The sequence below is a fragment of the Dipteris shenzhenensis genome, chromosome 1, assembly GCF_047967505.1.
Source record: "Dipteris shenzhenensis isolate YYH24624 ecotype China chromosome 1, Dip_SZ_1.0, whole genome shotgun sequence".
Classification (NCBI taxonomy): Eukaryota; Viridiplantae; Streptophyta; class Polypodiopsida; order Gleicheniales; family Dipteridaceae; genus Dipteris; species Dipteris shenzhenensis.
Window position 1 is genome coordinate 28,901,967 of NC_141596.1, and position 22,117 is coordinate 28,924,083.

At 43.3% G+C, this 22,117-nt stretch overlaps 1 protein-coding gene across 1 annotated transcript in view; it reads right to left on the reverse strand.

Annotated features, from left to right (window-relative positions):
- LOC147905661 (NADP-dependent malic enzyme-like) overlaps positions 1–22,117 on the reverse strand; it is a 157,216-nt gene that overhangs the window by 15,162 nt on the left and 119,937 nt on the right. Inside the window, exons 6-12 of the mRNA XM_087373929.1 lie at positions 21,812–21,877; positions 21,592–21,687; positions 21,403–21,474; positions 3,005–3,088; positions 2,451–2,549; positions 231–278; positions 16–69 (exon numbers count right to left, since the gene is read on the reverse strand). Coding sequence (XP_087230055.1) covers positions 16–69; positions 231–278; positions 2,451–2,549; positions 3,005–3,088; positions 21,403–21,474; positions 21,592–21,687; positions 21,812–21,877 — 519 coding nt within the window. The remainder of the gene's footprint in view (positions 1–15; positions 70–230; positions 279–2,450; positions 2,550–3,004; positions 3,089–21,402; positions 21,475–21,591; positions 21,688–21,811; positions 21,878–22,117) is intronic.

Genomic DNA, 22,117 nt, shown 5'->3' on the forward strand with positions numbered 1-22,117 from the left:
GAGAGAGAGAGAGACCTTTGAGTCCACCATCCAAATCTTTTTCCTAGCTTCTTCAAGAGAAACACTAGTCTGCTTACAAACACACCCATCAAGATATAGTCATTAGAGGTCACCGCATAGCACATGAAGACTCTTTAAAGCCAATATTTTGCAAAGGGAATAAGGTTATAAGGAGATCATTTTAGTTCTCTTGAGAATATTTAGAGGGGTAACTGTTCAGTAGCATATACCTGCTTTGTAATTTCCAAAGCTATCATTTCTCCAATTCCTGTGCCAGCCTACATAATTCAGAGATACAAAATCTGAGACATTTATTCCTGGACACTATTGCTTGTTTTTAAAAAGAATACAGAACCAGTTGCAAAATCTCAGGTATGGGCTGAGTATAGAATCCATATTGCTTTTAAGTAACCTAAAAGTTCCCCATTTCTCCCTAGCCTTTGTTTCTCAATGGATCACAATATATAAACCAGAAATGCACCAATAATATAACTAATCAGATACGAAGTATAATAAATCATATAAAGCTAACAAAATATTTGGAAACTTATGCCATGTCAGGACAATATCCCTGCTATAAGTCTTATCAACTCAACCTGAAGCCATAGTTTGTCATACCAGCACTCAAAAAGACCAGAAATAAAGAGTGTTTTATAGACAGCAGAAAAAGGCAGACTGACAGCAAAGCAAAGACCTACAGAACAGATGATTTGACACAAGAAGAGAGCAGAGAACAGCAGGAAGAAGGATAAATGAGCAGAAAACGAAATTCTGTGTCCATGAATAGTACACAAGAAGCTCAACAAGCAGGTCGAGATGGAGCTTAGATCAAAACGTGGCCTTGATGCCAAATTTTAAATGACGAAGTGGATGCACACACGGGACATTGTGAAGGTATTACAAAAATGTCAAAAGGTCCAACTAGTACAACTCCAAAATGATGTTGTATATCTAAAAAATAAAGGCCTAGCCCTAAGGGGAAAAGACCCTCCTAATTGAAGGTCTTCACACTACAATCACTTAATATCTAACAAGTTTCTACAGCTTTTCTATATGGCTAGCTCTCTGATTTCCCCTTCATCCTCTAGGATATCCAAAGCACGTATCGCTCCATCCACTTGAGCCCCTCTTTGTGCCACCTTGTACTTTTTGTTGCCTCCATGTCTTTGTGAGCCTATGTGCATCCATCTTCTCTACCTTCCCCTTCGAGGGATATCGGTCTTGTCTCTGCTAGCATGATTAGATAGGGGGATCGCACTTTAAACCCCAGCTCTCCTATGAGAAACATTTTGTGAATTATTTCTATTCTGTCCAAATGCCCAGGCTAGGCATCCATAGATGACCACCATTGAACAAACATTGTGTGACCACATCCGCGTTTCCCATCTGGACAGATTTGACAGCATTTTGTACCAAGGGTTGTACCAGCTGTGTGAAAAGGATTATTAGATGGCCACTACTAGCACTTTGTACCAAGGGTAGGAAAGATGGAAAATGGGCAGTATATCGTGGAGGCATAGCAATCATTAAGGAGTTTAAATCTAAGCCAAAAGACTTTCAGTCTTAAACCTATATATCGCTGATTATGTTTTTCCAAGCTATAACGTAGGTACTCTAAATAACTGGAGCTGCTTTTTGCACTCTCTAGGAGCTGCCATGTGCCCTCCCTAAGCAGATGTACTAGAGAGGTTTTTTTGCTGTCAAATAGACCTGTTGGTCTTCCGTGGATGTTAATAGACATTCTTTCTTTCTTTTTCTTTCTCTACATAGGTTGCAATGTGTTTGTTAGAATGCTCCCTGCCCCCTCACACTTTACATTTTTGGGTTGCCAAGGGCTACATGGACCACTTTGGGCCGCCATGGTAGCTAAGCCCAACACCCAGCAATGGTATGCTTTGTTACCTAGAGACAACGTGTGGACCTCCTCTAGGGCCTCTCCAAGTGATGCAAGTCAAGGCTTTGTTGCCCCACCTAGGGACTTCCAGTAGCTTAGTGCCACTCCAACAAATTGCTACACGCCCAAGCCGATTAGACATGTGTCTGATGTGTTACTCATGTTAAGACACCTCAGACAAGAAACCTGTTAATAGGAACCTATTTAACACCTTTTGTTTACATAGCTGTTGTCAACGTAAAATAAATCTTGATGTTTCCAGAATTCTTCTGCATATCCATAACATCACAGGAGGATGTGACAAAGGATAGCAAACTATCTTAAAGATGTACCAACAATACGTGCTGGATGACAAAGCTGATCCATATTTCTTGATATATGTGCATTATGATAATGACAATTAATAAGAATCACACTAGAAAGCATGCATCACCACATTGGATAAAGATTATCACAAACATTTTCCTTTTCGAAGATTCCTTCAGACAAACTACTTCGGGTGGATTTGTTTCCTTTTATCTCAGTACAATGAGAAAACTTGTGTTATTGACTGTACCTCTCCAGCACCAAGGAAGACGAAAGTATGGTCTCCTAGTGTTCCCCCAGTCAACTTTAGAGCTGCAAGTAAGCCACTGAGGACCACAACAGCTGTGCCCTACATAAAACAGTTTAGAATAAAAAGTAAGCCTTAAAGCCACACGTGCCATCGAGGACCATGAAAGCTGTAATTTACAGGAAGCAATTCAGAGTAAATGGGCATGCAACATGTATGACAACGTATGACCATTGATCTTGTTATAACCCTTATCGCTAGAAGTAAACACAACTGCTGCAGATAATCGGTAAAGGAAGGCTATCATTGAAGATACATCAAGACCTACTGTTTCCAAATAAACAATCTCCCTCTTCTCAATGTACCATTTCTAAACCTCTACATCCCATAGATCTAACAGCAAGTGAATGTACAACGAAAATTCTATTCAAGCATATAATTACATAGGAAACAAAATGAGTATCTCTGAAGCATCCACATCATTCTATCTTCTAGATTCCTGAATGCTGTAATTGGTATGGAATAAACTGTAGATCCCATAGTTGAGATTAAAGTACCTGAATGTCATCATTGAAGACAAGATGCGTTGTTTGATACTTCGCAAGAAGCGTAAATGCATTGTGGTTTGCAAAGTCTTCAAACTAAAAATATTAGCACAAACCTCAATGAGAAACTCAGAGACATTAAAATTTAAATATGCTTTTAATATTAGCACGAGCCTCAATGAGAAACTCAGAGACATTAAAATTTAAATATGCTTTGTGAAAAAACACCAAGGAATCTAGTGCTTTATAAAGTAAAACAGTTTTTGTACAGTTTTTGTCAATGGAACAAGGAAACAAAGTATTATTTAGAATAGCTATGTAAGTATACAAGCCATCAAGAATCAAAGTAGCAATACGATTTTAAAAAATAAATATAAGGCAGGGGGGAAGGGGGGGAAGGATGTAACTGCCTGTGTCTTGGGACCAGGCAGTTTCAGACGATGAATGAACAATAAATTTATTAGTGAAAATAAAATTGAAGGTAGATTTAAAAAATGTGTCTATCTTGGACCCATGTATTTTCAGGCAACAAATGAACAAGCCTCAAAATAAATTTATTGGCAATGGTAGAAGGTCAACTAAAGGGAGTTCCCTATGGACATCAAATGTGGAATTCCTTTGAGGCAATTAAGGCATCAGTAGTGTGGTCAGAGCATTGATGGCCAACAAAGAGACTATTAAACGGTTCGTCATGCTATTAAGGGTTCCCTTACTTTACTGCTCTTTGATTGAGATGGTATTGTTTGTCCGTTGATGAGGTAATAATCTCATGAGGCATGTTGAAAGGACAGACAATCATTTACAAGTAAAGCGTATGCACATGTGGAACTTCTAAACGATTATCTGTCCTTTCTTCTCAGCACTACTATATGGCTGCGTAGAAGGTGGGGAGGTTTAAAGGACAGCAATGGCAATAATCTATAGGTGTGCCAGCGATCATAAACACTAACATTTACTGTCCTAGATCTCTTTTCCAGAAATTGTGCCACATAAACTCTGTCCAACCTTGCTTCTCTTCTTAGATCACCTATCTGTCTATTGCACAATGTGTAAATGCTAGGTAAGCCTATGTCAACCACTTGAAGGTTTTCCTTGAGGTCTTCCCAAAGTTGAAGTTTAGGGCCTCTAAGTACATACCCTTTTTGTAACCACCTGTCCTTTGAGCTTCAACCATTATTATTGAAATCTTCTAGGATAACATAGTCACTGCCCAAGTTCATCATTGCATCCCAAGTGGCTCTTTTGTCCATTGCATTAGGAAAAAAGGGAGCTCATTTTGGGGCCCTGTGAGAAATTGGCTATTTTATCTTTTATCTCTCTTCTAAAATGTCGGAAAATCAATAAAATACAGATATCTATCAGTTCAGGACCGCAGGTGTGTCAGTCCAGGGAGGAATAAAAAAGTCATTTCAAATAATTGAGAAGACGGGCAAAGCAGAACGTCCTTGTGCAAGTAAACTGGGCAGTAATACAAGTCTGGCAAGCACGGCATACCTCTTGCTCAGTTGGGCCTGCATCGCTAGTCTCATCATGAATGTAGAATATCATAATCTTGGTTTTACCAAGATTGATCTTCAGATCATGTGTCTCATGAGTGTGAAGTGCATCCAAGTGTCGCTTGAGGTCCTTCACTGAAGAGGAAAGGAAGACAACATTGGCTGCATAGAGGAGAATTTGAAACAAGGAGCCAGCAAGAGATGAGTGTGTCCTTGTGTCTCGATGAAAGTCTGATATAGAGGCCAAACAGAGTTGATGACAATGGACAACCTTGTTCGACACAATGGTACTCTTGATCTTCGCCATCCACCCTATAGCTGTCTGAAAATGTACCTCAATCTTGGTCACCTTTTAAAAAAGGGTTGTATGTGTGGGGTCAGCTGGGAGACCAAACCAAATTAAAGTGGAAACAATGGCCAACTATAAGGAGAGAGTTTGGTCTTAACAATAGAGACTGAGTTAGTGTGTCAAAGGCCGAGTCTGTGGGCAAGGAAAGACATATGGAGGAAGGTTCCTAGCTCATTTTTTTCAAAGAGTTTAGTTGGGTAGATAGTAATTTCTTCTCACTATTCCTACATACAAAGAGGATGCTTTCTCATGATCTGATTAGAACCCTCAATGTGAGATGGTCCAGATCAGATTCCACATTCTCTTGGAACAGTATGTTTGAAGACATATGGCTCAAAAGCATATGAGAGAAAATGTTTATGCTTATGTGACTCATTCTACACAAAGCAGTTTGGAGAAATTCTATGACCTAAGGATAGAGAACGAGAAGAAGTTACAGCACATGCACAATGGTCCGTATGGATAGCCTAAAATCATTTGTTTTTTAGTGATGCTGATGCCAATCCTGAAGTTCATCTTCTCCCTTGGGTTAATAGGGGACTAGAAAGGCTATATAGAGGTCACTAGCCTGCAACACAACAAAAGCCGAGGAAAGAGAATGGGAGTTTCTGCTGTACCTAGAAGAAGTATGCGATGGCCTTTCAGGAGGAACTTTATACATAGGTATTGGATAACATTCAGCTGCACACTCACAGATTTTGTATTTGTTCTCAAATGCTAGCAAGCTCAGTTGCACCTATGGAAACTGGATGTTCAGTAGCTTATGAGGTTTTATATATATGCTAGCAAGAGTAGCTGTATCTATGGAAGCATCATGTAAATTCTATTAAACATATACAAACACTCTTTTGCTGGGGAAAAAACAAACAAATAAAAGTCAATGGCAAAAGGGGAAAAGCTATCCACTCTCAGAGAGAGAACATATTGGACCCATCATCACTTGAGAAATGCCCCTGGCCGTGTTTCCATAGGCCTTGTGAGAGAAGGCATAGGCCATGTTTCCATAGGCCTTGTGAGAGAAAGCATAGTAAAGGGAATTATGAACTGGGAAAAAGAGACAACTCTGAGTCTGCTACCAAGATCATCTTCACCGAACCACGTTCTAGGAGCCAAATGATATTGTGCATCATCTGGAACTCACCGCCCAACCATAGAGCACCCCCAAGCACCGAAGCTAGACATGGCCCAACCCTCAGTCAGTCTCCACATCAATACCACAAAAGCCCCATCCACAAGGAATGCGTCAACCTAGCTTGTCAGGTATCGCCATGCCTCTAGTAGGAATCACTATCCATGTACCGACTGGTCTCCCCCATGCTGAGCCCCCTATGTCAAGATATAATCAGCATAAAGGGCCTATTCCCTTCAAGATTTCCATCTAGATATATCACTCTAGTTAGAATTACTCATCCTAACCTTTTGACTCCACCCACTAAGGTCTCATCAACCCATAGGTGAGTCATTAGCTAGCCGGGGTTAGCTAGGATGTAACAAAATAACACATCTATGAAGGATCCAATTAGATGAAAATAAGCTTGGAAGGTAAAGGTTATTGTCTTGAAAAACCATATACACAAATTATTGGAAGATGTTGAATTTGGCACCATGTGGGTAGAACTAATATAGATCCTCTACAATAGTCTCTCCATATCGTAGATGCCTACACACGCATCCAATACATCTCCTTGGCAACTGGGATGTGTGGCTTTTCTTACTGCTTTACAGTGTCAATCGTAGACATGGTTAGGCATTGACCACATTGCTTATATATTTCCTATTGCATATGTAGAATCCGTATTCCCCCCCCCTCCCACCAAAATGTACAGCTATAAATTGTGCCCTTCACACAATCGCACAGGTAGGGTCAATGGACGTGCCAAACATCTGCAAGTTGAAAATGCCAATCAATGTCTACAATGCAAGATTGAGAAATTCAACAATTGAGTTGCTCACACAAATAATACATTATACATATCAAATGCTAATTAAGGAGGTGAGAAGTCATGAAGACCTTGAGGCTTCACACAAAAGCTAGGGCTTCAGCTCCCTTCTATGTGGCATTGGCACATTGGAATGCATTAATACATATACGTGGGTGAATAATCTCCCCTAATTGGCTGGCTGCCCACTGACTGGCCACGCCAAAGCGACACAAAGCACCAAAGTATGTGGCACCTACCCCCTTCATCCACAATGGATGTATGTGGAACAATGCCACCTCATGTATCCCATTGAAAACCTTTTTTTGCCCCCCAGAGAAAAACTTTCTATTAATGCTTGAAAAAAGGCCAACCATAGAAATCAGTGTTGGAGGTGGTGGCCTCACCCCTCGTTGCAATTGTAGCATGGTTCATTTGAGGGGGGAGCCACGTGCATTTGACACGTGGAATCGGGAGTTTAGTCTCATAATTAGTTGTGGGCTTGTGTAGCCCTTGGATATAAAAGATTGTTTGAACCCCTCCCTCTCATCCCTCCTGGGACTTTTTGGGAGGAGAGAGAGGCTCCAACCTAGCTATGGGGCAGCGGGATTGGGACCCCGCACCTGAGGCTGACAAGTGGCGTGCTCTGCGCGCCTACAATCAGCTATCTGTGTTGTGGAGGAAAACAAGAAAGGAAAACACTATCTCGCAACCAGCCTATTTCAAAGGACCTAGCTCACTCCTCAGGGAGTCTCTAAAAAATAGGGCCTACCAATAAGGGTGGAGGACTATAAAACCAGCGAATGCCTCACTCATCAAATATACACGCCAAGCCTTGCGAGAATGCGCCTGTCTCTCAATGGTGGTCCAAGATCCCATTGTCCCTCACTTCCATATGGCATGCAATGTATAGATGATATCTTGCCAAATGGTAAAAAGCGTGGTTGTTGGGGGGAATCTAATGTCCTCCCATCACCAAACTGTAATAGGCGACCTAGATGTTCCAAGCAATGATGCTGGACACCATCTCCCCAATACTATGCTCAGGTTAAGATACAGGACATTGTTGAGAAGGAGGAATCATGTCACGCACCTAAATCTAGAAGACCCTCTTCTGTGTATGCATGTCAATCGAGAAGGCATGATTTCCTTCCATCAACCAGGTTGCCATGCCAAGGTAAAGTCCCACTGCATCCTAGCCACAGTCCTGGAGGGCCCCCTATCAAATCCTCCTCTCAACGAGGTAGCTCTACAAGCTGTACAGAATCATCTCGAGGTCTCTATCCATGCACTCACGGCACCTCCTATCCACACACATCTCCTCCAACCATAGGCCAATGGCAAATCGCCGATGGACCACCATCTAGAAGAAATATGTAGCCTTGATCCATTGCCTCTCTCTAGAATGAATCCATGTAGCCACCTCAAGCTGAAGATGGTGATTAATTCATGGCATGCACCTCCATAATCCTCTCTCAGCTCCCTACTCTAGAGGACTAGAACCACTCACTCAGATCCCACTGCACCTCCCAAAGGAGGCGTCCCTCCCACAACAAAAGCCCCAACGTGACCGGTGCTAGCTCGATGGTCCAACCCTTATCCAGAGAGCCCACTCCTCTAATCGCTCTCAATTAAGTAATTTCCATAGCATCATCTAGATCAAGGTCTCCCTCTGTCTATGGATGAAGAAGACCCCTTGGTCCCACTCTGTATTGCATAGGTTGGAAGGTGCCATGCATCTACTAGATCCTTGAGGAAAACCTTTTCCTAGAGAACTGCCCATACCACACCGCAAGAGTTGAGGCTCTATGTAAAGCAACCCTCCAAGACTCAAGGATGACGGAGTCTATTGCTAGCATCCATGTGCCTGCCCCCCTCATGTGAGAGTCCCATTGAAAATCTCTGACCACTACCAATGAAAAAATGTCAGGGATGGTCTAGCCTCACAAGTTGCATTTATGGCTCCTCTATATTCAACTTTTGTATATGATAGACCAATTGTAGTTTCCTCCTTGTTGCTCCAAGATACTAGTCCAACTCCAATGCTGAAGCAATATCTAGAAGAGGACTAGTGTTATCTCCCAACCCACAATCACTATCATGACACCTAGAAAGTTTGAATTCATTCCTTCTCTTATACTCGACTCCACGAGTCATTGTGACCTTATCATATCTAAGGATTCTCTTAGCTTCTTTCTAATGCTATTCATTAGGGTTTGCCATATCTAGTTTAGTAGAATTGAATCAAGCAAAAATATAAGGGTGGGATACAATATCCTTAACATTGCTAAAATGTCCATGATCTATCCAAGAGTTGCAGTGAAGATTAGATGTCTTCTAATTAGGACCATTTCATCAAAGGACATATCCCGTGCTACACGAAGTGCTGGCATGATATCACGATACCGACAAATATCCTCAATGCTGGAAAGGAGGATAGCCACTTGATCATCTTCCCCAACAGGGGCCTTCAAAGCAGCAAGTCGGATGATGAGGGATTCCATATGATTCAAATGAGCATTAAGAGAACCTTCATGCTTCATATGGAGCTTAAAGAATTCATGCTTGGGAAATACTTTGGAATTGATAATTTTGTTGCCAAATAAGTTCTCTAGCTTGTCCCACAATTCATGTGCAGTGTCATCAAAATCCAAGTGATGAATAACACCATCAAACAAACCCAAACCAATGGTAGAAAGACCTTTGTCATTGAGAGTTTCCCATGCTAGAATTTACTTTTCATCCGATTCAGCTTTGTTGTCTTTGCCACTAACCACCTTCCACACACCTTCCTTCATAAGCAAAAGCCTCAGCTTGGTTTGCTAAGTTGGAAAGTTCTTACCATAAAACTTTTCAATGACAATTCCCGCTTTGGAATACTCTCTGTCTGCTTCAAATGTTGCAGCAATATTGGCTGAAGTGCGAGCTTGGAGCAAAGGCTAGAATAGTATGGGCTGTAGTAGCAGCTCAGCTTGTAGTTGGGACAGAAAATGGCCAAGAAAAGGCATCGGACCAGTTAGAATAGTGCAGGCTGCACCTCATGTTGCAGTCCGGGCAGATGGCGGCATTCTTGAGGCATGAATAGCAGCAGCAGCAACACTCTTCAAGTAGGTCGTTTCTTCAAAAACAGGCTCCAAATGAGGTCATTTTTAGGGTGACCAGTAGTACAAACATCTCCACAACAGCAAGTAGCTATTTCCTTCACAAAAATGCCCCCAAAACAACAAAAACGGGCTGCTTTTGAGCAAAAAACGAGCTGTGCCTTTTCCTCTATGAAGACACCCACTAATGCCCACAAGAATGGTGACCAAGTTGCCCCAAATCTAAGCACAAATCTAAGCAAACTCAAGGCTCATGGCGCAGCAAAATACACAACAAATCACATAGCAACTCCAACTCCACGAATCAGCTCCAATGCCCAACAAAATCCACAACTCATGGAGAGGCTAAGAGTGAAGGAAGAAGGGCTGCCTTCCAAGGGAAAAGAGGGAGAGTAGCTCCTCTTTCTTGGCCTGCCTCACCTCAAACCCTTGGAAGAGCAAGGAGCAAGAGGGAAAGGACTAGGAGAAGGAAGGATGGAGGAAGAAAGAAAGGGAGGAGGAAGGATGGCTCTGATACCACATGAAGGAACATGGTGGAGAGGGACAGGGAGAGGGAGAGGGAGAGGGAGAGGAAGAGAGAAAGAAAGAAAGAAAGAAATTTTATTAAAGGTCCACGGAAGGCCATACATGGCCTATGGGACACAAAATCATCCGAAAGGAAAATACATCATCAACGATGCGCCAACTAGGTGGCCTCATCGTAATACCGCTAAGATGCCAAAAATGGCTACAAAAATCCTAGATACAAAATGAAATGAAATAGAGTACCAAAATTGCCTAGATACAAAATGTAAAATATGAAATATGAGGAACATCGTCTTCCCTAAGGGGTCTGTGATCCAAAGAAATGATGGAAGTCATGGCCATCGACCATGCCTCCTGCCATGAGTGTGAAGATCTGGGCAAGTGTCAAATGGGCTGCTGGCGGTGCCAAGTCTCCGAGAGAGAGGGTAGGCTAGCGAGAGAGAATATAATACTCAAATGGAAACATAATGAAAGTGAAAGGAAATGGAAATGAGCAATAGACAAAATGGAAAGAGACACATTTGATAAGCTTCATGTAGACTCCTTGATGTGTGTTGATGTGACACACAAGTACAATCATATATAGGATATACACACACTAGAATACCAAAGTGTACATGGGATATCTCCCAATATGACACGTGGCACTCACATAAGACTCTACTAGAACTCCTAGTAGAACACACTAAAACACACTCAACTTGACTTCATGTTCTAACACTTTTTTGGGTGGGGGGAGGAGGGGACATCTACGAGTCACCTATGTTTTCTCTATCTCAATGGTGTAGCTCTGTTTGTAATCGACTAGTCCTCACCAAGTGTTTCTCTACCAATAAGACTTAATGTGGATAGATCACAAACTAAAGGAGTGGCACCCAACCAGAGTCGCCAATTGATTCCATTAAAGCCTAGAAGTCATTGCTGTTTTATGTCCTCACCTTTCTCAAAAGACACGAGTATCCCATACCATAAATGTCCTCCTTGATACACATAAACTGGGTTGATTCTAATGGCAATAGATTAAACACATTGTAATTTATCAGAGCTACTTGAAATGTCATGGATCAAAGTGTTGTAACACTTGGTATCAACTATTTTTCTATTTCTTTTCTAGAGAAACTTGGTATCAACTATTATCAACAACATGCTACCAAAACTTGGCGGTGCTTGAGGCTGCTCCTCCCCACACGAGCTGCCCCTCCCTCCCCTCAGCCTAGCCTCTCCCTCAGCCCCCTCCTCCTCCCTCTCAGCCCCTCCTTCTCGTCCCTCTCATCCCCGTCTCCCTCCCGCCCTCTCCTCCCTCTCTCCCGGCTGCTACCCCCTCTCCCTCCCTCCCTCGTCTCTGTACCTCTGCCTCCTCTACCCCCGCCTCAGCTCTCCCTACCTCCGCCTCCTCTACCCCCGCCTCAGCCCTCCCCCCCCTCGCCTCTCCTTGCCCCCGCCTCAGCACTCCCTCCCTCCTCTACCCCCGCCTCCTCTCCCCCCTGCCTCAGCCTTCCCCTCTCCCCCTTCAGCCTGCCCCGCCCCTTCCCCCCCACCTCCTCTTCCCCCTGCCTCAGCCTTCCCCTCTCTCCCCCTTCAGCCTACCCCACCCCTTCCCCCCTCCGGCCTCTTCTTGCCCTTCCTCACCTCCTTCATCCTTCAGCCTCTCCCGCTCCCTCCTGGCGGCTTCTCTGCCCCCCTCCCTAGGCAGCTCCTACACTCCTCCCCAGCAGCCTCTCTCTCCCCGCTATTGGCCCCCACCGACTAGGCCTCCTCCTCCTCTCTTTTGCCTCCCTCTTCATTCTCCTTCTTGTTCAGGCAACATTTTGTGCAGAAGATCCCATTGTGTTTGAGTTCGCCTTACCATCTCGATTGGCGATGGCTCAGCCTTCAACCAATCCTCGCCCACTCCCACCAGCCGCAAAAACCATCACATTCTCAAAAGACGAGTTGTAGCAGCTCATAAAAGATACAGAGCAAGAGAGATTGACATCGCTCTTTGCTCGCATCCATGGGTCCCACCCTTTCAAATTACAAGCCAGGGACTGGATGCTTGCCGCTTTACCTGAAGACCTCGTAGGGCACCTCACAGATGTTCGTCTATTTGGTCGAGGTTTCTTTCAGGTTGTTTTTTACAATGCTTCAAGCCAGTCCTTTGGCACTGAGCTCCAGGAGGATGTTCTTGACACCTTTCTTGTTGGCCTGTGGAGGAGGATGGCCGGACATTTTTACGCTTCCTCAGATTCCCCGGCCTCATTCCGGGGTACCACGTGTTAGGGCCGTTGTCTCTGACCCTATCCTTACGGATGACCGCATCATGCTCCAGCGTCCAGATGGCTCCTTCTTTAGGCAGAGAGTTGAGATCGCTGGGAGGAGACAAGATCAGTTCCTTGTGCTGATGAGGTTACTCCTATCTCTTCAGCCGTTCATGTGAAGGAGCTTTATCCTAGGGAGCAACCCTTTGCTTAAGCTCGTGCTGTACTCAAGGCTAATGCGGCTATTTTGGCCGAGATCCATCAGCAACAGCAGCCCCCTTTTCCTCTTGTTCCTTCTTTACCTCTTGACAGAGGCAAGGGGATTATTGCTTCTACTCCTCCATCTGCAGGAATCCTCCCCACACCTATGACAGAAGCATTATTCATGAACTCTTTTGCAGTTCTGGCAGACATGGCAGAGTTTGATTTAGAGGAGGAGTTTGTACCCTCTACCCTTGGGGATCACCATGAATAGAGCTTCCCCCTCTGCAGGTGTGGGAGTACTTTCCCCAATTGATTTCTCTTCTCTTAATAGGAGGAATTTTTCCCAGGTGAGGGATATCTCCGTTACCAGGTCGGGTAGATTTTTCCATCCGGCCTCTTCCTCTCGTCGATGAGGATTGACAGTTGGAACGTTCAGGGCCTTGGAGATGTACCTCACCTCCGCCGTTGGCAGCTGATTCATAACGATCGAGGTGTTACTAGGGGCCTCATTGATGTCCTCATGATTCAAGAACGCAAACTAGATGTCAGGGATTGTGCCAAGTCAGGTAAGCTTCTTTTAGGACATACTTTTTGGTCACCCGCCTTGGGCACCAGGGGAGGTACTTGTATATCTATTTCTTCTTCTATGCTACCCTTGGTGATTGGGTATGGGATCATAGCTCCCTCTAGAGCTTAGTGGGTCATTCTTTTAATTGGGGGACGTAAGGTTGGTTTCTTAAACCTTTATGCCCCCAATTCAAGAGGGGACTGTTCTTTTATGAAAGGAGCTGCTTTCTTGGTCTTGCATTGCAAAGTCTTGGATCATTGGAGGTGATTTCAACATGGTTGAAATTCCCACAGACAAAAGAGGTGGTAGGGAAGGTGGCTTACACTCCCTAGAGAGAGTAACTTGGGATGCCTTCCTTTTTCAATACAGTGGCAGAGATGCTTGGCATGATGATGCTTTTCACACTCAGCCGCAATCACCCTATTTTCTTGGTCAAACAGGAGGTTGCATATGCCTATCCATGCATGGATTGATAGATTTTATGTGAATGATTGGGCTCTGGATAGAGGTGGGACAATATGCATTACACCTGGGATGTCCACTTCAGATCACTTTCCAGTTGTATTATATGTTTCAGATCCTCAGGCGAGGAGTCGCTCTGCCAGTATTAGGATTCCAGATGCATTAAACGGAGAGGAGGATCTCATAGAGACAATGTTGCAGACTTGCGTATCTCACATGCACGACGGGCTGCTTTCCCCATCAGATATAGCAGCAACCCTCTGAGATATTAGAGACTTTTATCACTCGATTGCTCGGTCTAGGAGAGGTGAGATCCTTAGGTAGAGATAGGTATCCGCCAGCAGTCGGCTGCTATTCAGAGGAAAGAGTAGAAGAGGCCTATAGATGCTTGGGTTTAGGAGCACCTTGCTGCAGTAAGGGCTCAACAGCAGTAATTGTTGGATCAGAGAGCAGAGTATGCCTTTCATGCTAAGGAGTCATTTTGGACCCAGACGGGAGACAGGGTCAACAAGCAGTTCTTCTCTACTCTTGGCCCCAGACATAGTAGGGAGAGTGTTTCATAGCTTGTTGACTCAGACGGAGTTTTACAGACACATCCAAATACTGTCTTGCAGGTAGCTATAGATTTCTATGCCTCCCTTCTTACAGTAGATCCTGACACTCAGGCCAGAGATGATGCTCAAGTTATTATTTGGCAGCACTTACCTATGTTGGTGACTGGAAATATGATAGTCTCAATCGATGCACCATTCACCAAGATAGAGTTCAGGACTGCTCTCTCTGCCCTTCACAAGGGCAAGTGTCTTGGTTCAGATGGCCTTACACCCTCTTTCTTTATTTCATTTTAGGATCAGATTGGGGATCACTTTACCTCAGACTTGCAGGGCTTGGGACTCGGGTGAGATGCCAAACTCACTAATTGAGGGCCTTATTCATCTTATCCCTAAAGGGGGTTGCAAGAATTAAGTGTCGTAGTGGAGACTGATCACTTTGTACAAAATCCTAGCAAAGGCAATCAGCCTACGTCTACATTCCTTTCTTCTAGATCTTATACATGATACGCAGACGGGTTTTGTACATGGTAGGAGCATCTTCAATAATATTTTCTCATTTTGGGAGGCTTTTGAATGGGCCATACATAATGGCCATAGGCTTGCCATTCTACTCTTGGACTTTGAGAAAGCTTATAATAGAGTAGACTGGGGTTTTCTAAAGGGTACCTTCTCTCGCTTTGGATTCACAGATGCATGGATCAGAGGGGTGTTAGCTCTCTACAAATCAGCCTGGAGCCAGGTTTTCATTGGTGGAGTCAACGGAGACAGATTTCATATTACCAGATCGGTCTATAGGGATGCCCTTTAGCCCCCTTTCTCTTTTTATTTATGGCTGAAGCTATGAGCTACTACCTTAGAGCTCAAGCTGACATTATAGGGCTGAGTCTTCCATTGAGTCAGGAGGATGAGCTTTTGGATAGTGAGTTGGCAGATGATATGGCTGTTTTTTTGGATGCCACACCACATATACTCACCTCTTTTAGAACAACCTTGGATTTGTTTTGCACTGTAGCAGGGACCCATATTAATTGGAACAAATCCAATGGCTTTTAGATTAGTGATGAGGACACTCCAGACTGAGGGATTGACATAGGATTCACTTGGATTTAGAGGGGTGTCTCCATCACGTACTTAGGATGCCATGTTGTGGTGGGCATCTCTCCAACACAACAGTTTGCTCCCGTATTGGAGAGCATTAGGAGAAAACTCATTTTTTAGAGTTCTGACAGACTTGATCTTGTATCCAGAGTAGTGGTTGTGAACCAGGTATTATTCGCCACTGCCTGGTTCGTTTGCTCTTGTTGGTGCAGATCTAGAGGTTGTATATCTCAGCTCATGAGACCTCTCAGGAACTTTCTTTAGAGTGGGTTAGATGGCACCTCAAATGTTGTAGCCAGCGTGGCTTGGGGGACCCTCATTCTTCCCACTGGGGAAGGAGGTCTCAATATTATTGATCCGAATTTGCAGTGTATGGCCTTGCTCTGCAAATTTGTAGTGAGAGGATTGATGCCTTGACACGAGCCTTGGAAGGATTTCTTCCTACACAGCATTCAGCCTTGTACACCTTCTCACGGGGGAGATTGGATGGACAGCTTCAAATGGATTTTTACTTCAGCCCATCTTAGATCTCCCTCTTCCCCTCTCATGGCTTCCATTCTGAAAGCTTGGGGCAGCTTCAAAGACACTCTTTGGAGCCTCCTCTCACGAAGAAATAGACAGGTAGCCAGTTATGTGGAATGAATCCATATTGGATGAGCATGGCAGATCACTGGGTGTGTCACATTATATGCAGTGGTCTAGATGGGAGAGGGGACCTGCTTCCACTGTAGGTGCCTGGAAGGATTTTAGACAGCTTCCAGAAGATCGGAGACTATTATTAGTTGGCCACCTCAGAGGGAGTGCACTCAGGATGCAGCAGATAGAGACAACCATACCAGCAAGTGGATAGATACAGATCACTTACAAATCACAGGGTCCACTTGGTTGGGAGCCTTTACGGAGACGGGTGTTCCATTACAGGTTATTGCCTTGCGGGATGCACATGAGGAGAACCTTGTCTTTGATGTTTAGTCGGGAGGCAGACTTATCAGATCTTTAGATGATATATTTTTGGAGGTTGCCTTTCAGCCTGTTAGGATTGCAAGTAACATGGAGTGGGGCACGGACTCACAGTGGTATCTTGATCCTGACCCCGTTCTTCTGGCACTTGGGTCTGGGAGACTCTGGTTATATGGTAGTTCTCCCATCATGTTATTGCAGTGGGACCCAAGGGAGTGGGAGTGGATTGATGAAGGGCACCGAGAGAAGAGAATCACCTTCTTTCGCTACACAATTAGAAATGCCAGGAGATTTCAGCTTAGTAGTAGAGGTTGGAGGCTCTTCAGAGCTCCTCATTGGGATAGTTTTCATATTTCTGCAGAGGTGCATAAATACTTTTGGAGGAGGCTCTGGACATTCCTCAAAAATAGAAAGATCACTCTTTTCTTTTGGCTTTTTATTCATGTAAGGATTGTAGTGAACCCTATGGAGATCCAGGTTCGGGCTTGACCGTACTTGTCCTTGATGCCACGCAGCAATTCAGTTAGTTCAGCATTGCCTTTGGGAGTGCAGATATGCGAGGATGATATGGAAGAGTGTTGCTAGGATTTCATAGAGCACCCTTCTTCATGAGTTGGGGATCAGTGGCATGGTTATCTCTTACTGAACCTAAGGTGTTTTTCGAGGGACAGGAATCAGACTCATCCTTCATTATACGATGACACTCTATGGAGTCATGCTCTCTCCAGGATGTTCCTTTCACTTCTTTCCGAGCTGCTCATGCCTTGGTAGACACATCTTGGGAGATTCTGGCTAGCATTGTAGCTTGGCATATTTGGAGGGCTAGATGTACGGAGGCGATGGAGGGTTCACAGATTCACCCTTCCCAGTCTATGGCTAGTATATGGACTAATACTAAACACACACTGATGGCCATCTGGGCGAGCATGCAGGGATCCTCTAGAGCAGCTACAACTAGGAGAGATACTTTTTTCAGAGTTTGGAGAGGATCTCCGTTCTTCTCGGAGTCTTCTTCAAGTTTGAGGTGGCATTTTCAGCCTCCACCTTGGATTTTGTTAGCTTCTTTTGAGGTGTTTTTTCTTTCATGCATGTCATGATATACTCCCGCATTTGACCTTGCTCCTATGGTTTTCATACTTAATGAAGTAATCTTTTTTTTTTTTTTAAATGTAAGGATGTAATCGATTTTACATTATTGTTTATGGAGAGTCTACGAGCATGAGTGTGAGTGGGTGGATGAGTGTGGGGGCATGTGTGTGTACCTGTGTGCACTTGTTTCCATTCCAGTATCAGAGCAGTAGAGAAAGGGCATCCAGGAATCTTCCCTACAAATCTCCCAATGACAACCTCCCAATGATCAGTAGTCCAATGGCCATAAGCATTTGTCCTCATGTTGACACACATGGAAGCTATCATACAAGTCCATGGCTGTTTTTGACGGAAAAAATTATGGAGCATAGTCGCCTTCCTTGCAAGTACATGATATCTGATATTTAGAACATTAAGTCCTCCATGCATCCTAGGGGAGCACACCATTAGTCTCAATGCTTTCACAGCAGTTTTTGTCTTCTATAACAGCTCCATAGCTTGAGACATAAAAGCTGAGATATCTCTAGAGGACCAATGTAGTAAAGGCAAGAAGAACTGAACATAAGACATTACAATAGACTGGACTATTCTAAGCCTTACATGAAGTGGCCAAGTAGAAATTTTCCAATATTCCAATTTATGTTGAAGTCTTTGGAAGATCCATTTAAGCTGTTGCTTCCTGGTGATATGCCATCCTATAGGATATCCCAAATGCCTGACAACATCTTTGGAATGCACTATCTGACCAGGCCAGAGAATAGAATGCCAGTCACATTGTTTCAGGGGAAGTAATTTGGATTTGTCAAAATTGATATGCAATCCCGCTGCTAATCCATACAATGATAATGTGGCCATAAGCATGCGGACTTCCTGAGGAGAGTTCTGTGGCATAAAAAAGGAATCATCAGCATATGCCTGTGCCAAAAAAGATGCAGACCCAGGGATTTTAAGACCAGTCATCTGTCCTGTGCTTGTAAGATGATCAAGATACATCAGGAGGGGATGAGTCGCAATGGCATAGAAAAGAGCACTAAGGGGGCAACCCTGTCTGACTGATCTGCCCAATGTCCATGACCGAGATAGATGGCTTCCGAGAATACACTGGGAAGTAGAGCCAGAATAAAGCCAATAAATTGCATTTGCTATCTTGGGACCAAAGCCCAACTTTGTCATGGTTTGGGAGATAAAATCCCATTGTACAGTATCAAATGCCTTAGTGATATCTACCTGCAATATGAGCACATCTTGATTTGAATACTTAGCATATTCAATTGCAGTCAATGCATTGGAGATATTGTCATGGATTTGTCTTCGCGGCACAAACCCATACTGATGAGGATGAAGGCCCGCATTCAAAATCCCATGAAGCCTATACACAATCATTTTGGCAATGAGTTTGTAAACTACAGGCATCAGAGTAATAGGCCTCCAATCTGACATATGATCACAAAGATTTTTTTTTGGCACAAGTTTGATTATGCCATGCTTCCAGAGGTGCGGCAATTGATTTTCTTGCCAGGCAACATTGATCATTTGTAAGAGAACATCTTTCAAATCATCCCAGAAAGAAATATAAAATTCCACCGTAAGACCATCCCAGCCAGGGGACTTGTATTTGCCGAGATGGGATAATGCATTATCAAGTTCCGTGTCAGTAAAAGGTCTCTCAAATAATAGAGCATCATCCATTTTCACTATCCCAGAAACATATTGAAGAAATTCAGTCCTCGCATCAATCATTTGATTTGATGGGGAGCCAAGGGTAGAGAACAGTGTCTGGAAGTAATTTTGGCATTCATCTTGGAGATCAGAGAAAGAGTGCGTCCAAGATCCATCTAGTTTCCTGGCCCTTAGACACGAGTTTTTCTTTCGAGTGGCATGCAGGCCCTGGAAAAAGGCTTTTGATGAGCAGCCCTTATCCATGAGGGGCTTCATTCTTGCTCTAATCTGCCATTTGTGCAATTTCCGCTAATCATTATCAGTCAGTTTGATCCGGGCTTGTGAAAGGGAATCATTTTCTGATTCAGAAAGGGGCCTTAAATGTGAGAATTCAGTCAACTGTTGTGCTGTCCTTTTTGCCCATTTGACCTCATTCCTCCATGTAGCCATGTGCCATTTTCCATAGTCCCTAATGACATTCTGTATACGAGAGACAAAGCTGTTTCAAGCATAATTCATGTCCTCCTGAGCATGCAAAAGCAAGGGACGAATTGCAAATCTGATCATTTGCTGGAAATATTGATGTCGAAGATAAGCCTGATTAATATGCAGTAATCTGCTGGAGAGAGGCGGCAAATCATCCAGTGGCATACCAAATTGCAGATTTAACCATAATGGGGCATGATCTGACAATCCCAATGAGAAAACTATGAGGAGATGAAGGCTAAAATCTGCATATTGTTGTGGATAAAACAAATACCATCTGTCAAGCCTTGCCAAGTATGTGGTAAATGCATTATGATGGAAAGTCAAATGGGCTCCTGATAATCATTCGGGGACAAACTCAATAAGGAAAGAAAGTATTCATTGGAGTGCCATTTTTGCCACTCCACTTGCTTTATAGGAACCGGTTAGGGCATACAATCTCATGAAATTGGGAATCAGATACATCGATGACGTGGTCGATGATCATGGTCATGTCTTATCTTTTCCTCAGGCCACTGCCACTTATGCATTGGGAATGCATCACAGATTGATATGGAAGAAAATTGCTGATCTCTTGCACCCTTTTCTACCTATTCCCCCTGTGGCTGACACAGACAGGCTTATGGAATGGCAATTGTACCCCTCTGCTACATGCTCTCGTCCTATTCCTCTGCCTGTTTTGACCTCCATCAAAGTCTATAAGCTTCTTCAGCCTGCCCCTTGGATTCATCAATATGCTAATACTCTGTGGCATATCAGGCGGCCCCTTTCATGGTGGTGGAAAAATCTCCGACTAATATGGAGGTGTAAAATGCCTTTGAAACAAAGACTTTTTCTTTGGAGATGCATGACCGGCACACTGTCAGTGGGAATAACACTTGCCAAACGTCACATTGCTTCACCCACTTGCTTACGGTGTCACGCTCCTTCAGAGACTGTCCCTCATTTGCTTTGGCATTGCCAGTCTACTCGGAACCTCCTGGGGAAAATTTCGGATCATCTTCGCCTCCGTTTCCCGAGTCACATATTTGGGAAACACTTTTGGTTATTTGGCCGATTTAGGATGCCTTTATCTCAATACTCACTCTTTTTCTCATGGGTGAGATATTGGGCTCTTTGGACAATCTGGGAAGAGCATAATCTGGCATACTTGGGTCGTCAGTTTCAAAAGTCATATGAATCTTTTAGAGCCTCATTGCGGCAATCTTTATATGATGCCTGCCATGAGGGTGATATACATGCATCTTGCATTGAGCTTTTCTTTTTATGTTTCTGATCTGTGGAATACTCTCCATCTTGGAGACTTTCCCTCTTGTAAAGTTATGACAATATAAATACACTGCACTGGATTTTACCAAAAAAAAAAGTGTGTACCTGTGTGCAAAAACTATTAATAGCGATCTTCGACATAAATGGTTTGCTTGGTATCTTTCCATGCACTTGTCTACCCACATATGCATTTGTTACATAGACATGGCCAAACTTCTTCAAGTTTTTATTAAGGTATATAACATTGCAAAGGATCAAAGCTCACAAAAACCACATGCAACTATTTTGAACATAAAAACAGAGATGATATGAAGGTATAAATAAATGACAACCTAGTCAAGGATATTAAGCAAGGCAAATTTCAGTGTGAGTATTGCATACGGCCAGTAATTTTCTGGGTTGCCCTCTTTAAAACAGGGAAACATGGCCAAAACCTGAACAAGGACTTTCTCCCCATAAGCTTGCTTGACAGCACACATAAACTCATGAAGTAGATCATTATAATCCTGCATGAAGATAAAGAGTTTCAAACTCAAACATGATGCAACTTGGGATAGAAATGAATAAAATCAAATGAGCTAAATAAGCTCCGAAAGTTTTCCTAGAATGAAATAAGTAATAACCTTGCCCACTGCTCGATGTTGTCTAAGTCCAATGTAGAAAGGGTCTTTCAGTAGTGTCTCATTGTTCGTTCCAACATCGATTGTAATGGGCAAACACTATGCAAAAAACATTATAGACTTGGTCAAATTTGGATCAAATTGAAATGTCACTGGATTTGAGCTTCCGACTTGTATTTTTTCTTTGAAATCCAATGCAAAGGTTTGAGTTTCGGTAGAATACCCCTGAAGCTCTCACACCACCAAGAGCAGTATAAAGAGCAAGTTTTCCCACTGGTATTCCCATTCCCTACATGTCCCAGAAGCACGAAAGAACATCACATATATTCTAGATCCATCTTCACATAAAATTAGAATGTAAGGAAATGAATGATGACTAGGGGCAAATAAGATGATTATGATTAAAGTTCTAGCATATTTTGCCCATCAAGAACAATGAGGCCCATATAAGAACAATGCAAACAAATGTTAGTTATTGTAAAGCAAGGAAAAATTAACAAGTTATTGATGCATAGAATTATTCCATGTA